The sequence below is a fragment of the Aulonocara sp. 'chitande type north' Nkhata Bay genome, linkage group LG2 (assembly GCF_057382095.1).
Source record: "Aulonocara sp. 'chitande type north' Nkhata Bay isolate Kocher_YH1m ecotype deep benthic linkage group LG2, A_spYH_male_GT1.1, whole genome shotgun sequence".
NCBI classification, from domain to species: Eukaryota; Metazoa; Chordata; class Actinopteri; order Cichliformes; family Cichlidae; genus Aulonocara; species Aulonocara sp. 'chitande type north' Nkhata Bay.
In genome coordinates, this window is record NC_141345.1 from 9,472,155 (window position 1) to 9,490,530 (window position 18,376).

The 18,376-nt window shown below is 41.0% G+C and overlaps 1 protein-coding gene across 4 annotated transcripts in view; it reads left to right on the forward strand.

Moving 5' to 3' along the window:
- The first annotated feature begins 10,335 nt into the window (after positions 1-10,335).
- glra1 (glycine receptor, alpha 1) overlaps positions 10,336-18,376 on the forward strand; it is a 121,716-nt gene continuing 113,675 nt past the window's right edge. For all 4 annotated transcript variants that reach the window (XM_086304932.1, XM_086304942.1, XM_086304917.1 and 1 more), the window contains exon 1: positions 10,336-10,881. In XM_086304932.1, the coding sequence (XP_086161058.1) occupies positions 10,811-10,881 (71 nt within the window). In that variant the 5' untranslated portion in view covers positions 10,336-10,810. The remainder of the gene's footprint in view (positions 10,882-18,376) is intronic.

Below are 18,376 nucleotides of genomic sequence, written 5' to 3' on the forward strand. Positions count from 1 at the left end.
TGCACAAACATGGAGGCACTAAGAGTAGCCACAGACAGGGGAAAAGAGTGGGAAAATGTAATCAAACAAAAGCTCCTGGCCTTCATTTGATTGACCATTTTTGCAGGAAGTGAGAAGAACTGGGATGTACAAGTTTTTTGGGAGTCCTCTGCATAACCCATTGTACAAGGCCACTATGTCAATTCAAAGATTTAAAGATATTGACCGTTTCTTGCACTTTGATGACAAGAGGACCAGAGCCTACCGACTGAAAACAAACCGTATGGCAGCTTTCAGCTACGTATGGGGCCTGTTCCTGGTCAACTGCAGGCAGAAATTCATCCCTGGTGATTGTGTTACAGTGGATGAACAACTTGTGCCTTTCAGAGGGAAGACCCAGCTTCTGCAGTATATGCAGAGCAAGCATACAAAAGTGATACAAGCGATAGAAAAACTGCAATTTCTTTAAATTAATGAAAAAATAAATAAAAATGCAAAGTGCCTCATGTCACAAACAAGTTTTATGAGGAATACCTCAAATATGAGAATGTTACTTTGTTTTAAAGATTTTGAAGAATAACAACCAAGTTTGTTGCAAAATGCATTGTTTCTATTTGGGGTCATTTTTCACCCCACTCGTGGAAGAGTGTAGGTATTGATAGGTTGTGCATCCAAGGGTTAAAAAAGTTGTTAACATAAACTTAACAATGTAGTTTATGCTGTACAGTGTAGCGAGGAATGCCCAAACCTCTACATTGGAGAGGTTTGGGGAAACAGCCACTTCATAAACGCATGGCACAACATAGAAGAGCCACCTCGACAGGACAAGACTCGGCAGTCCATCTGCATTTAAAGGACAAAGGTCACTCTTTCGAGGATGCCAATGTTTACATTTTGGACAGAGAAGACAGATGGCTTGAAAGAGGAGTGAAAGAAGCCATCTATGTCCACTGTGAGCGACCATCTTTGAACAGAGGTGGTGGCTTACAACACCAACTGTCTGCCATCTATAATCCAATTCTGAGATCCCTTCCCAGATGCCTTAACGCCCACTCACATCCTGGGCCATCTGACCTCTGGAAATCACATGATTAGGGTGGGGCTAGGTTTCACAGTGGGTTCACCCGAAACCTTGGCTGATTGTGACTTACATCCATTTTCACACCTTGGCTCATGTGATTAGGTAGAGGATCATTAGAGGGTCTATTGTCTCTCTTGGGGGGACACTCCCACAGGACTTAAGTCTGGGAGTCTCCACCATTTGACCCTAGAACTGAAGAAGCTTCTCAGATGAGAGGTGAAACATCTTCAAGCAACCTAAAAATGTCCAGATGCTTGACAAGCTCCTTAGACTGTTTTTGTGACTTGGTGCTCTATGTATACAGTTCAATTGAACTTGCTTCCTCCACAGTTTGAGGTTGTGAGAGCTCACATCTGTCTTCCTGCTATCCTTCTAGCATTTAGCAGGGTTATTGCTGTAGTTTTCTTTACAGAGGACAAAATTTCTTCTGGCAATGTTGTTGTTTATCCTTGTTGTTTTATTTCATCCATATTTAAGTTCCCATCCAAATGTAATGAATTGAGAAAATTGGCAAAATAAATTGAATGCACATTTCCATCAACTACTGTTATGGAAATATTAGCAGCCGGCTTGTTGAAGTTAGCAGTTGTTGACACTACAATTTTCCAGCTGGGTGCCATTAAATCATTTTATAATAAAAAAGCACAGGAAGATGACTTCATTAGGAGCAAACCAGTCAAACCCCAAACTGTGAAAAATTATATAAAATGAGAAAACATGATTGAAATTATGTACACCAATCAGCCACAACATTAAAACCACTGACAGAAAAAGTGAATAAAGATAATTAAATTGTAATTATAATACACTGCTTTTTGATCCAGGCATTGGGGCAGTAACCCCCCCCCCTCCCATGATGTAAAGAGCAGCTCAAGAAAAGACACCAACATTTAGACCCAGACCTCCAGCCTCCCCACATCCCAGACTGATCAAGCACTCATGAGATGTAGTGGATGAGGCTAGACCATATACTGGACCATCAGAGGATAATGACTTCATCTCATGCAGTTTTTTTCCCCCATGTCCTCCCACTCTGGATGTTAAAGTCACATGATTCATATACATCATCACTGATTTAAAAAAAAGTGGTTTCCATTATAGTTTGTCACATTTTGCTTTTACATACAATGTAAACACAATGAATACAATGAATATTCCATCAAAACTAAAACTAAATCAAATGAATTTAATATTTCTTTGTAAATTAAATTCTGTGTAAACCATCTTGATATCACAAAGCTAATACTTGTGAGCCTCTCTGAGCATCACAGCAGATGTCATCGTATCCAAGTAACTGGCGATGGAACATATTTTATTTCTATTTTATTGCCTTTGAACCCTTCTGCAGTTCTGCAGTAGACCAGAAACTCCAGAAAACCATGAATCAACATTTGGACATTACTGGTGCGAAGATCGGCTGCACCAGAAACAGAACAAAGTTACAGAGTTTCCAGTAAAGACATATGTGTTCTGCAGTTTGCCACTTTTTGGCACCATCTGTGCAGGTTGAAAGTTCTTATTAAATAAAGCGGAGAACAGCACTGTACACCACGGCAGACGAAACAAGCAAATGAGACAGGAAACTGTGATTTTTTTAAATTTATTTTTTGATGGGAAACTGCTCTCAAAGCAAGCAGGGACATGGAGTTGGAGTTGTTATCCTTGTGGATTTAAGTTTTGGAGGCAAGACAGCAAAAGAAGGAAGAATTCATGACAACGTGTTTCAGACGAAAAGAATGGTTTTAGTCTTCTTTTGCTGGTTAAGATCATTTTGGTTGGAAAATGATGAAGGTTCAGCAGGTTAGAACTCTCTCTGCATCTCTCCATCTGATACACTGTACACACTGCAGTAGTCACACCTGTTGCACATGCTCTAGAGTAAAATAACAAATGACAAAGTTTCAAGGGTTAGAGTTAAATCCAATCATATGTGCAGGTTGTGACCAGCCCATTTTTGATGAACGCACTATCCTGAGTTTGAGGCCAACGGCGTTCTCTAAAGGATTGACAGTCAGCGTCAACAACTGTTTTTTCCCCCCTTTTCTTATTTATTCGGTTTTTGATCTAATATGCTGTATGTCCCCTCTTAAAGTTTCTGCCTTGTCCAATGTGACTTTGTTGACTGGCCCAAGATATGCATCTCATAAATACAAATCAAATATTCTCATTTTATATGGAAATGATGCAATGTAAGTGATTACTTTCACTGCAGTCTTTTATTTTGTAATGTATTTTAAGGATAAAAATGTAAATGGAAACATGCCCTAAGATCTGAGGACAAGATCAGTTGCACAAAAGAGCAGCAGTTAACCAAGTTAAAGAAAGATCATTGTCATGGATAAAATAAATCAATGTTGACTTAGTTTGTATGCTAACCATCCAGCTGTACCTCATCTCTGAAAGGATCTTTATGGCACAAGGTCAATTCAAAGAGATGATTCAAACATTCCCATTTCCCAAACTGCCTCTTCTCACCTAGCAGGATGGCTTCTGTGTAATCTCTACTTTAAATATAAAGAAGAACTGGAGAGCTAAACACAAGAATGATGTTGCAACGGTGAGCTGATGGTGAGTGGATAAACCTGTCACACTGTGGGAAACTACCAAGCATTTGTGGGTTACATGGTAGAAGAAGTGCCGTCAAAATAAAGTACCTATGCAGTGAGGTTAGTTCACTGCTTCCCTTCACACTTCTCAAACTGCTCAACCTCATGTCCTCTCCTCTCTTTGTGTCTCCTCATCACGTCCTCTGGAGGGAGGAGCTTAGACATGAGGAGTCTAGGCAGCAGACACTACACAGAATGAAACATCTTTGCCTCAGAGCCTCATTTTAAAATCATGCCAAGTAAAAATGACCTGTGGCTCCGCTGGGTCATAAATAGCTTTGTCAAAGCCGCATTATTTTATGGTGGTTGTGGCATGTTTCATATTTAGGGCCACTGAAATAAATCTGAAGCAGTGTGGCAGATATTGGACTAGTTCTTAATCACTGACAGGCAAAAAGAACAACTTCTGAATCCAAACCAGAAGTTAATTAATTTTTTACCCCTGAACGCCTACTGGGAGAAACTATTGAAGCACTTTTCTGAACTGAATGGTTTCTGTCATATTTTAGGCCTGTTTGTAGGACAAAATGCCTGGGTTTGCATCAGAGGTTAGCAAAGGTGGTCTACACCTGTGCAGATACCTTTGGAAAAGCCCAGAAACTAAAACCAAAACTTTACTGATATATGCTAAGATATCAAAGGTCATCATTAACATCAGAAAATGTCATCTTTATGGAGGAAAGAGTTACAGAGTCCTCTCTCCAACACCTGAGCGTCTTCCACTCTGACTCTGAGACTGAGACTAATGCTGACGTACAGCAACGCATAGTGATGGGGACAATCAGACACAAGTAAATTCAGCCAAGAGGAAGGCAAAAAAGCATGAATGACACAAGGAACCTAAAGCTGCACAACAGGACACAGGTATCAGTAATTTTAATACTTAACCTAATATTTAACTTCAATAAAAATGGTCACTGGTAACACATGCAACCTCATTCATGGTGATGGAGTGTGCAGCTTCTGAGTTCTGAAAAAATGAGATACATGCAATAAAACATTTGCAAAGTGATATTTTTAAGAACTCCTTTTCTACCTTTTCCCATTGCACTGATACATGATTTGCTGAGCTGCTGTTTGTGCACTGGATTTTAGTCCAACTTCTTAAGAGATGATTGAAAAATGAAATATAAGACTTTCTGGGCAAAGTTTAGTTCTGAAGCTAAAACAGTTTATGGCGATACAAAGATAGAAAGTTGGTGTTGAAAATGATGAAATAATGGAGAGAAACGCTGCACAACATGGGTTTTTTTTGTTCGTTTTTGTGCATTAGAATCTGACAGATGTAGGCACAGGTTTGGACACATGCTCTCATGGAGGTCTAATACTGTGATGTTAAATCCTAACTCGAGTTTTTGGAACATTTTTACTATAAGTGTAGAGAAATCTGTTTCCCATTGGGTCATTTTGTGTATCTTCACTGTATCCTCCACTCGTCCTGTGACACCAGCTGTTGTCATTGAATATCTGCTCTGATATCAAGAATCCTCGAGTTTCAACCTTTCTACAAGTCTCCCTGCGAAGGCTGCCTGAATGGCATAATGACCTTTAGTAAAGGATAAATGTTACGATGCTTTCAAATAAAAAAAACCAATCAAAATCAAAATTTATTTATAAGCACATTTAAAAACAACACGGGTTGAGCCAAAGTGCTGCACATAGTAGAGGTAAAATAGTAAACATACATAGTAATTATATAAAAGACTAGTCATAATTGAAAGCTAAAGAGTACAAATGTGTTTTCAATTGGGTTTTAAAAATGTCGAGTGTTGGCAATGACCTAATGTGAAGGGGCAGACTGTTCCAGAGTTTGGGTGCAGGGATCGCAAAAGCTCGGTCACCCCTGTTTTTCTGGGGATAGTCATAAGCAACTTATCTGCAGACCTAAGGGCTCTACTTGGATTATCTTTTGTTAAAAACTTTTAGAGGGAAACTGGAGCTACTGATCCGTCCTGCTGCTGAACATCAGCCTCACTCAGCGCACCTGTTCAGCTTGCAGCAGAAACAGTTAATGTGCTAAATGAAGGTCTTTGTGGATGGTAAAAGAGCACAGTGAACTCACAGCAAATATCAAATATCAGCAAATATTAAAGTATAGCATATTGTACCTTGTAGAGTACAGCTGTTGCTGTCAGACTCTTCACATTTCTCAGTGAATCAGAACAACTCCTGGACTTCAAAAATACGACTCAACCGTTAACCTTTGCCACTATCGCCTTTGAATCGGGAGACTTCTTGTTTTTCCTGCAGTAACTTCACCTGCCAACACTGAACACCGGCTCCTTCTAACCAGGTGCTGAAGTTTGACAGGCCAAATTATATCCAGTCTCTTTAAATTGGGAGGTTTTCTGTTGCACTAAAGGATGTCTCGGTTCTAGCGGTGAGTTCTTATCTCAGGGGATCAAATCCTGCTGTTTTGTCAGAAGTGCTGTTGCAGAGATACACACAAGATGGGCTTCAGTGTTGGAATATATATCACAAGTTTTTTTTAGTCTTCTGTCAATTTTAGGACCTTTTTTGCTTTTTTTGATTCACTTTTTACTCTCCTGTTTGTGGTTGGTTTTGCAGTCTACTGCACATCAGCCCTGCATGCTGGACAATTATGCCAACTGTGTGTTTAATCATGGCACCAGAGGGTTCTTTATGTCGCTGGTTACAAAGTGAGAACCATCTCGCTACTGCCACAACCAAAGGACAACTTGGCCTTATCTGTGAAAGGCAGGCAGCAGGTGAAATAGCAGTACTTGACACCCACGAATGACAACACGCTAAGTATGTAAATACTTAAGATGTAGTGAAACACAACCATCAGGCGACTGGCATGACAGAGGGAGTCAGAGGAGAGGAAAACATGATCTACTGCAGGAGCAGCTGTGCACAGAAGAACAATCATTTATATTCAGTTTAACACAAATGCAAGTGAAATCAAATTTCCTTGAGCCAGTCAGAAATAGTTGTAAATTTTGACTGTGACTGAGCAAACACTGCTCAGAGATCTGTGCTGGGAGACTTTGGCTCCTGAGGTTTAATGTTTGAAGAGTTGATTAACTCTTTATTAAGATTTCATCAGTGAGGGATTTAAACCTGCAACCTTCCAGCAGCACAGCTGTGAGCCATCTTCTGCAGGGACGGGTCAGCTGGGTTGGTCCACACACTCCAAATAAGAACAGGAGCCAATTACAGCCTGCTGTGACTATAAATAACCACCACAGCACTTTACTCCACATTTACATAAAGAGCTATAATGGCTGTGTAATGGTTTAAATATTCATCATGCTTCCTTTGCATTCCACATACTGCTGAATTATAAAAGGAAAACTGTACTGAAGTGAAACCCAAAGATGTTCTGCAGAAAATCTACAGTATGGACAATAAAAACAAACAAACCTACATAAAGAAATTCTATTTGTGGTCTCCTCCAGTCAAGACCACACTTGATTCCGCCTGATGTGCCGCAGCACATTTTAGGAGTGCACGCAAGTAGCTCTCCTCTCTGCTTAATATAAAGCAGCAGTATTATTACTGCTATATCTTCAGTTTTTATAGAAGGCACATGACACAGAACAGATGAGATCAACAGGAAGTCAGACACAGAAAATTCAAAATAAGAGACCCTGTGCAGACTAAATGAGGTGACACCAACTGAAGGCGAGAATAAAACATCAAAAACAAGTAGTAAATATTGCCACAATCATTGCATTGATAATGAGACAATTGGCAGTAAATGAAGACCAGCTGATCTTTGCTATAATCTCTGCATAATTCTGTCAGACTCATGTTTCACATCTCAGCACACTCAGTGTGAGTCTGAGCTTTGTTTGCTGTATACATCATTCATACTCATATTTAGTACAAAGTCCTGTGTTCCAACCTGTGCGACACATCTGTCTATCTGTCTGTTTCCTTTATTTAGTCAGAAATTAGCCTGAGGTAGGAGCCCTGCACACTGAGCAATTTTCCCTTTACACTAATGAAGACATCATATTCTTGTCTCTCTCTCTCTCTGTGTGTGTGTGTGTGTGTGTGTGTGTGTGTGTGTGTGTGTGTGTGTCTGCTCTTCAGTCACAGTATCGCTAAGCCTTGTGATTCCTTCAGTGCCTGCAGACATTAGAATCACAGTCACGTTCCAGCGGACACTTCGGACAAAATGGTCCTGAGGAGAGAGACTGTGTGTGTGTGTGTGTGTGTGTGTGTGTGTGTGTGTGTGTGTGTGTGTGTGTGTGTGTGTGTGTGTGTGTGTTACTCTAAAATCACAGAATACATTTTTGGAGTGACAACATTACAGTATTACACTGCACAAGATTAAAGACACTTCAGAGTATCTTACTGACTGTATGACCACCCAGGCAGGCCTGCACTCTCTCTGCTGATAAATTATAAGATCATTCTGAAAAAGCCTCTAATTTATAATAATTCTTATGTAAAACAAAGTGCCAATACCATGAGATGCACCATGTCATAAAAATCACAGGTGGTAAACAACCTGCTGCTAATGAAGACTCGCTACAAGCAGTATTTGAGTGGTTGAATAATAATAATCCTACTACTACTACTAATAATAATAATGATAATAACAACAACAACAACAACAACAACAACAACAACAACAATAATAATAATAATAATAATAATAATAATAATAATAATAGGTAATTTGCTAACCCTAAGTGGAATTCATTGCATCCCATTTGAGTAGGAATTTGGTGTATACAGGCAGACAGGCTTGCGTGCAGTCCTCTAAAAATAAACTTGTTGTGCATTCTGACTGCGGTTTTCTCTGAGGCAGGAAGAAAGCTACGTTTGGAAGCTTTCCATTAGCATCTGAAGATGCAGAGTCCCTGCAGCTCATTTATAGGTATTAAATTCTGATTTGGTGGCATCTTACTCAAGGCTTCATATAAAGGGGATCGTCTACAAAGCCTCAAAATCTTTGTTTGGTCCTCCTGGTATCTGAATGAAAACAGACATAAGTGAATAACCACCTTAGAAAAAGAAAAAAGTAATACATATTACAGTCAGCCCATAAAAAAGATGATCCCGCGATGCCCCTTCACAGTTGCCTCCTCATGCACCTCCAAACTTCAAATCCCTCCAATTTCATCTCGAGTTGCATCAAAGCCACGTCACAGGATCAATTTCATCTAAAAGAGTGAAGAGGAGTTCACCAAAGCTGCAGCACCTTATGGCAAATAAAGAAACACTAAACAAAGACATGTATTTGGTACCAAAGTGTTAATAAGTCATATTCAGACATGACTCCATTCAATTCAATTTTATTTATACAGCACCAAATCACAACAATAGTCACCTCAAGGTTTATATTGTAAGGTAGACCCTACAATAATACATACAGAGAAAAACCCAACAATCATATGACCTCCAATGAGCAAGCACTTTGGCGACAGTGGGAAGGAAAAACTCTCTTTTAACAGAAAAAAAACCTCTGGCGGAACCAGGCTTGGGGAGGGGCGGCCATCTGTCGCGGCTGGTTGGGGAGAGGAAAGTTAATCCTTTTAAACAGTGAAACGGATGCACTGTGAAGGCCCTTCGATCATGATAAGAACATAAAAATGAATCAGATTAAAACTTTGATCTCTTCTGCTCACGGATTTGTTTCATTGATTTGTGAAATCAGACAGTGTGAGCTTTTGCCTCCTCCCTCAGTTCAGCAGGAGCAGCTCGGTGTGTTTTAGTGAGGGCTCCTCTCCCTTCCCGTAACTCAGATCACAGACACGTGATTTATCACTTTTACAAATATTAAAGGTCTGCACGCTCAGTCTTTAGTAAGTTCGCTGATATTTCCTCAGGGGATCCACGTATGAGGGGCAGAAGCTCATACCCAGCTAGTGACACCTCCCCCAGCCAGTCATCGGCGTCCTTCAGCCCCGCGCAGCCCAATGGGGCACGCTGTGGGCGTGTCCGTGCGCGGTGAGGGGCTTTTTCGGAGTTTGGTAAATGACTGCAGCAAGAAAGCAGACCAGAGCGCACGAGGCTGTGTCCGCCTCCGTGTTTCACCTCCGTGCACGTGTGTGCGCGCTCTCTTCCGCCATGGAACGGGTCCACACGAGTCGGCGAGCACGTTAACGACACTCCGACGGGATTGCTTTTTGTTCTTTCTCTCGGTTTAGCGGAGCTGGTGTTCCGGTGCTGGTACTGGGGCGGGAGCGCAGCGGCGGCCGCCGGTGAGTCTCCAAGTTGAGCGGCAGCGGACAATGGGAGCAGCCGAGCCGGGCTGCTGCAGAGACCGCTACTACTACTGCTCACCCCGGGGAGCCGCCGCCGAGCAGCAGGAGGAGGAGGAGAGGGAGAAAAGGAGGCACACCTGCTCCACCTGCAGACCCTCCTCTCCGAGCAGCAGCCCCGTGCGGGTCCGGGACGTGTGTAGGATGTGGGTGAGGAAAGCTGCGGCTCTGTCCTCGCGCTGGATTTGGGGAATATAAAGCGCACGTGCACTCTTCTCGAGCCCTCCTGAGAGCGTGAGCCTCCCGCAGACCCACTGCTGAAGGAACCGGAGGGGATGTGTTTCGTTCCCGCTGTCGGCGCCGCGGACCGCACGCGCTGGACTTTAGAGTGATTGGATGTAACTGTGGCTCAGTTGACAGGATCCCGTGATCTCGTCTCGAGACCCCCACCCACCCCCTTCTCTCCCCCCTATTCTTCCCCCTTTTCCCTCCCCTCCCGAACCAGAACCCGGATGAGCTCCGTACCCACTGCCCGCCTCTGTCCGTGGTCCTGAACACAGTCTCCTGGCGAATTTAGTGGATTGTTCCCCCCAAAAAACCCTCCTGCGTGGAGGCGTGAGAGCGGACATCAGCATGATTTCATGGAGACTGAGGTCATGAGCATCCCGCGGCTCGGCACCGGCGACTCCGGGATCTGAAACCCACACACACAGAGACACACACACACACACACACACACACACACACAAAAGGTGGAACATTTTCGGTTCACCTTGGAGGTCATAAACCAGAACCGCGACCCCCCCTCCCCTCTCACCCTCATCTTCCTCCTTCTCTTCTTCCACTAAAGGCTTTTTTTGGTCTTTTTTTTTTTTTTGGAGGGGACTTCATCCTCTCCAGAGCGTGACCCCCCTCCTCCCCTTCCCACCACCTCCACACACTCCCCCTCCCCTCTAAACAAAATGAGACTGGCAAAAATGTGCCGACTAAACGTGCTGGGGATCTATTTGTGGCAAACGGTTGTGTTTTTCAGGTAAGCAGAAGCATGAAATGGACTTCATGAGTGCAAAATAACGACGTGTGTGTCATTGCTTTTCAGAAAATGGAAAATATGAATTTGCATTTTTATTGCTTTGCAGCCCTACTGTTGGGCGGGGGGAGGGGGGCGTTCATGTGCAAACTTATGAAAGTTGTGTTCGGGTTGCGTGTCTCATTGCTCTTGAGCATGTAAAGGAAGTTGAATTAAGTTGCAGTGAATCCAGACAGGACGGTAAAAGAGGAAACAGCGACCACTAGCGGGCGATGTGTGTTTATGGTGTCAGCGGTCATGTTTGGGGGAAAGGAGCCTGTCGGAGTCACGTGCTCTCTGACAGTCATGTTAAAGCAGGTGTTGCTCATAGCAGACAGTATGTGGAGGGGACATGGTGAGGTTTGTGAATACCTCAAACGGCTCGGAGCAGCCTTGTATCCTGGAAATCCACATTCCCATTTGTCTCACTGGTTCAATAAGACAATCGCTTATTGTGAGTTTTCTTCTTTCATTAACAGACATCCAGTAATCGAGCTCCTTGTACATAATACAGCCAAAGAGGAAAAATGTAAGGACACTGTTTCTGTTGATGGGATAAAACATATTCAGAGACAGTACTTTGTCAGCCATTCAATGCAAACATATTTTTCATGTAGATCTCCAGGTCATCTCCAGGCCGGCTCCCTGTTTGTCATTGTCCCCCTTTCACAAACCTGCTAAATGTACCTGACCAGAACAGGAAGTGGCAGCCATTGTTTTGGTGATGCAGATGATGAAACTCTGTCAGCTGATGACATGGAGGTGACGATGCTCAGATGGGTTTTTTTTTTAGATTGAACAGTTTTACTGGGGCTGAAAAACTTCAAATCAGTCTTCACCCTCCATTATATAATCATTATTATTTGAATTACTGCTTTGGAAGTATTCTTGACCAGATGACCAACACAGATTTTTTTTTAGGTTGCCAAGATGAGTCCAATTGTATAGAAGTCTATGAGAGTCTACTGCTCTGTGAGCTCAGTAAAAATGGTCTCAGCGGCTGGTTTCAAGTCTTATTCAATGCAACTACATATTCATTCTCCAAATCCCGTAGATGATACAGTAGTTTCTGCAGACAGTTGTGCAGAGCAGAAGTATGAAGCGCCTTAACTGGTGGAAAACACAAGAAGTGCTTCAAACTGCACTCTACTTTCCAATGTCACAGTTAAACGAGCCGGCTTTCTGATTCTGTGCAGCATGTTGGAAACTGAAAAGGAGCCTATTTATAGTTACCAGCTGTTTCTTCCAATTTACGCTGAATGCATATTATAATATTATCTCTCACTATTATTTGCTAACGTGTTTGGGTCCTGTGCGCGTTCCCAGCCTGCAGGTTCCTGCACGTTTCGTTTTATTGCATCACACGTGGATCTCATTTCCCTGCACGTCGCCTGGATTTCATTATGTCGAGTATCACTAGTGTTTTTCTACCTGCTGCAGTGACTACTTTCCAGTGAATAAGGCGACCATTTACCGTGAGGGACATGGTGCTTTTGTAGGAGGGGGCTGCAGGAGTTTTGCATTCAGTGCACACTGTTTAGTTAATGAAGCAGAGTTGGGATATTGCCGTCTCAGCTCCTCACGCCTGGACTCTGCAGTTCCCTGCTTAATTGATATCTCTTTCCTCCATCCTGACCCACACACCCCCCCACACCTCATTCCACATTCAGCCTCATTACTAAACATTGATTAGCCCGTCAATGGCTGGGGCCAGACCTGATGAATACACATTTAATGCCTGCACATATCTCGCTCACTCACTGGCTCTGTCCACACTCGTAGTATTCATCAAACAGGCAGCAGAGGAGAGCTAGGAATTTAGATTGGACCTGCAGGAAACATTCATCTAACGACCTGTTTCATCTTGCATTAGGCTCAAATCCGAGATAATGTCCTTTTTCCCTGAAAAAGTCTCCTTTTTTAAATCTAATCAGTTGCCGTTTTTAAGAAAATTGGGACTAAAATGTTTTGGAAGAAACTATTTTACTTTATCAGTGGCAACAGCAGCTACAACTGTAAACCCGTGAAGGTTTGTCCAATCTAAGATTCAGTCATTCCTCATCTCATGAACAATTCGTTGTTTATATTAGGAAGGTTCTAGAAATGACAGTCAGTACCAACACAGCGTAGCTCGGATATTAATGTGGACAGTCGGCACAAAATCTATGATAGAAAATTTTTTTTTTAAAAAAGGATTAAAGACTCAATCAATAAACACATTTTAAATAAAAGTATAAACAGTCTGTTTAAAGCGCACAGGAACATTTGCTGTCCAAGTTTCCTACATAAAAAGCAAATTCATGCAACAAAAGATATATTTAAAATAATAAATGATACTATTAGTCTATACTTCATCCAGAGCAGCTTCAGATTATTCACATTAATTGAACTGCTACTGTGGATGAGAAAGTGCAGTGCTACATTATCAGCCAACGCTTGTTATCTCATTGCTTCAATAAACTGTGCAGGTGCAGCGCATGAACAAATACCTATTAATTAACATTATCATTAGTAATAAAGTCATGCTTCACTTATACTAGAGCAGAGTCAAAGAGCCTATTCATTGGCTACAGCTGTCAATCAAACCTTAAAATTAATGTAAACTAATAAGTTATTGTTTGTATATGTATGGTGTCTGCATAGTTGTTATGAAGGAATTAGAGATGTATGGAACTGAGTCACTGCTGGAGCCCCAGCTGGACGTTTGAGAAACTGCAGTTTAAAGGTAGCAGTTTAAATAGCTCATGTAGTAAAAGTACAACATACTGTAAATGTCCACAGTAAGGCTAACATTTCAATCTGTTATTCTGTCTCTTGAGTTACAGGTTTATCAAAATCATTTAGGGTTCGTATTCTGTCATCACAGTAATTTCATAGAGATGCTGAGCTACTGCTGAAAGCTCATTCATAATTTCTTGCAGCACATTTTAGGACAAACTGCATGAAGTGAGCTGTAAATTTTGGATTCAAGCAAAGAGATTTATGCCCGGGGTATGTTCTTAATATTAAATAGCAGAAAAGAAAATGCCAACAAACTGATAAACAATATTCTCACATATAACCCTCAAAAAATACTTGTATTTTTATTCTTCTATCAGCATCACTCCATCATTTAACCCCAATAACAAAAATATATTTCCCTTTAATTTCTTGATTTCTGTATGGAAAGGAGCTCAGAACCTCCAGCAATGTTGCTGTGCGTTACCCATGAACGATCACACCGTATCTGAGCCTGAATCGCTGGAACAGACTTAAAGTGCACGAGCTGAACATCACGTGCTCCTCAGTCCTGCGGCACATCGTCTGCTTCTATTGACCGCTCGAGCAGGAACGATTAATCAAACGGGTCAGTGCTGCATTTAGAGAATGCCAACGCACAAACCAGCAGGGAATGCCAATCAGTCACTCACAGTGATTGACAGGCATCGAAACAGCCGCCGACATGTCTGCCGTATTGGTTTTCTACCAGGTGGGAGGTCGTTGGAACAGCAGAATCTTATAGGAAGCTTTGGGGACGGCTGTCCTCTGTCCACACATATCGATGTGTTTATTTTTACAAAAGGAGAAGCTAATCATCCTAAAACTGGAACATGGAACAAACTGGAACAAACATACGTTTGTCATGAAGTCTTCTCGAGGGAAATTTATTTATATTTGGTTTCAGATGCAGTTATACAGTTATTTGTGATCTTAAAGGTGTGCTGGAGCAGGAAAAAGAGAATTAGATGCCTCTCTGTTGACAGTTTAGTTATTTAAAGCCAATCAAGCATCGGGGGTAATTTGCAGGAAGGGTCACTCAGTTTTTTTATGGCTTCATTTGCTGAATCGCTGCTGCAACAAATAAAGCACCTTCAGGTTTTCAGCTTCTTAGCGAAACAAACTGCATCCCTTTATTTTTTTGATCAGCTGCACATCTGCCTCCCTATGATAACACAGACTGATCACCTCCGTTGTTTGCGGGTGCTTGCACGTGTCGTTATTATGTACAAAAGCGCCAGCCTTCAGTCTCTATCCTGAATGAAATGTGCAGAGTGACCTTTTCCTCTGTACATTTCTATTTTCAATAAAAATCTTTTTTTAAATGGAAACATGAGTGGAAACAGTCACCTGCTGCTTGAAGGTAACCTTGAGCTGGCCTTGACGAGGCGGCTGTATGTCGGGATCTCTTCTCTTTGGGAGCGGGACGTACTCCGACCTGCTCACCTCCTTCATGTCTCAGAGTAAATTAAATCCGACTCTGTCAGTTCATGAAATAAATTGATGTTGAAATCTGGCAATTTAGAGAAGGTCATTCGATGGCTTTCTTAAGTGATTTCAGGCAGCGGATGTCAGACTGATATTAAATTGAAGTATTTTAAAGGGGTAGAGTGGAAACTAGGAGAGGAGGGACATTTTAAAGAGGACAAACTGACCTCGGTGGTTTGTTCATTAAATGAAAGGTCAGCTTTCACGTAGATGGCCAGAAAAACAAATCCGTGACAGAATGACTTGCACGAATGTCATGTTACCTGGAGTGATATTTCACTTCAGTCTAGTTCTGGCTTTCATTAGCTGTGTAAGTGTTGTGACTCAGTGCCGGCTGTCATCTGTATTTACAGTCACATTACAGACCTCCCTGCGAGTTCCTATAACAAATTCTGATTCTGTCTAAGAACTTAAAGCATGAAGAGAAAATGAACGTCTGCCTGGGTTCAAGTTCAAGGTCGAACTTGAAGTGAAAAAGACGAGATGCACCGTTCATGAATATAATGTACATTTAAGTGGATACTTAACCTGATAAATGTGAATTAGATGCAGTTTTGACTCTCACTAAAATTCTGATGCAAATACATTTAGACCATTGGGACCTATTTTATTTTCTAATATTCCAGCAAAAGTACGTCTTTGTGCTGATGATACTGTCATATAAACACATGCTCCCTCCAAGTTCTTGTGCAGACAGCACAAGAACTTCAGACTGCATTTCACTCATTTCAAACTGCTTTGCTGCAGTTAATTAATTATTTAAAATTCATGATCTTCATGTATCCATGCCCACCACTGATGCTATTATGTTAAACACTTGTGTTTAACAAAAGAAGGAGAAACATTACATATAGGCTGTTCTGCTGCAGAAAAAAAGTGCAAAGCAAAAATCCAACCCTACCATGTCATGTTGATCAATATTATTCCAAAGAACACAACATTGACTGGTTAAGAAGACTTAATTTTTTTTTCTTGCTTATTCCTAAGGATTACAGATTTGGTTTAAATAAATCAGTGAACGGTGTTGGAACACTCTGAAAAATTAAAAGGATTAAAGAGGCAATCAATAAAAACATTTTAAATAAAATTACAGAAACTATTTACTGGTAAGTGAAATATATTAATTGGAGGTCCTAACAGTCTGTTTAAATGAACATTTAATGTCTAACTCCAATTTTCCTACATGCAGAGCAAATTCATGCAACTTTAGACCGTTGGTCGTTAAGTAAAACCAAAAATGCAAAAGATATATTTAAAATAGTAAATAATACCTTTAGTCTATACTTCATCCAGAGCAGCTTCGGATTAGCATTAGGATTCAACTATATTGTCATTACACATGTATAAATACAGGGTAATGAAATACAGTGATTATTCACATTAATTGAACTACTAACATGGATGAGATGGTGCAGTGCAACGTTATCAGCCAAAGAGTATGCAAAACAAAAATCCAACCTTACCATGTCATTTTGATTTATATTATTTAAAGAAATACGTCATTGACTGGTTAAGAAGACTTGATTTTTTAAAACTTATTCCTAATTCTTTCCTAATTCCTAATTTTTTGGTTTAAAGAAGTCATTGAATGGTGTTGGAGCACTCTGAAGTAAAGACAAAGCTTCATATTTATCAAACAGATTTTTTGTATCATTACAGGATTTTATCAAAATATTGTAGACTGCACTGCAACCCAGAATGTCCCCCTCATGTTTCCTTTTGTACTTAAGAGAGAATTCTGTGAAAGATAAATAATAAACTACCAGAGAAAGCAGATGTGTGACACTTGGGGTCATTTCGAGCATAAAATAAAGCGTGTTTCCACTTTTTACCCAGAATTGTTGTCCAGGATCTCCCAGGGGTTCGTTCTGATTTGACTTCCACAGCAGATCCAAAGATGAAGCAAATTAGTCTGCTGACATATCAAAAGCACAAAAGCCTCAAATTGCCTCTGAATGTTGCAAACTGCAAAATTGGACATCAAAAACTGAACCTTGCTGTCACTCACACAATAAAATCTCCTCCATCCTGATTATTTTCACCTTTGTTCTACAAGCTAACAGTAACACAAAATGAAGGGATCAAACTATTTGATGGCACACCGTTGGGCTTTCTTTTCCGAGTTGGGAATGCTCCCATAAAATCTATTGGGTGTATTAAACATCAGCAATTGATAGTGAAGGATGGGAGTGAACAAAGGAGATTATCAGCTTTAGCTGCTGCAAACTGCTGCACATAATTCAGGATTCAATAATCCTCTTTTGATCCCCAGAGGGACAAAGATGTCTTTTATGCCTTCCTGCTGTGAACTTGGTCATTAGGGTTCACAATTCAGGGATGGGGTCAGACCTGGAGCAGAGCAGGCGGGGTGAGATTTGCACTAGAGCACTGCCAAAAGCAGTCCTAGAAATCATCCCTTGTCAGTTAGCATACTCACTGCTCAGCCGAATTAAAGCAACTGTTTCATTTATGCGTCTGCCCTCAGGGTGTTTCTTTGTTCGTAGCCGATATTTATTACTTGCATCTCCTTTCATAACAAATCATAACATATATATTTTTCTCCTGTGATCAATTTCCCTGAGTCGTCTAACAAAAAACAATCGACTTCTCTGGTGGAGTTCACCTTCATCTGCAATAATGAACTTCTGGGCAGGTTCATTTCCAAAACTTGATATATGATAATACATTATTGATCAGCAGACAGTGACAGATTTTCACCATAACTAACAGAGTACATTATCAATGGCCTCTCAGAGCTGTAACTGAGTTAAAGCAAAGGTGAATTCCTGGAAATGTCGGGAGCTGCTGTGCACTTCTGAAATTAAAGTGCTGCTGGACGATGGCAGAAGCTGTTGATGAGAGAGGAGCGTTTCTGAAGAGTTTTTTCTGACTTAGAACTCGGTTTAACGACCACTTTGGCAAACGCTGCTCGTTCCTTTTGCGATGGGTTTAGTAGACGGAGAATATATGACAACCAGGATGTGTTTTCACAACCTTCAGATCTGAAAATGAAATCCTATATTTATTTTAAATTTTAAATAAAAAAGGGAAGATGAGCATTTTACAGTCCTGCTGAATGGAGCATTAAAGTTCTACATCATGTTTAAAACATAAAAATGACTTGAATGTGATAGTAAGATAGTAAGAGATAATGTAAAGAAAAAAAAACAAAATATTAGAAAAAGCACTGATAAGGCTTCCTTCTGTGGTAGTT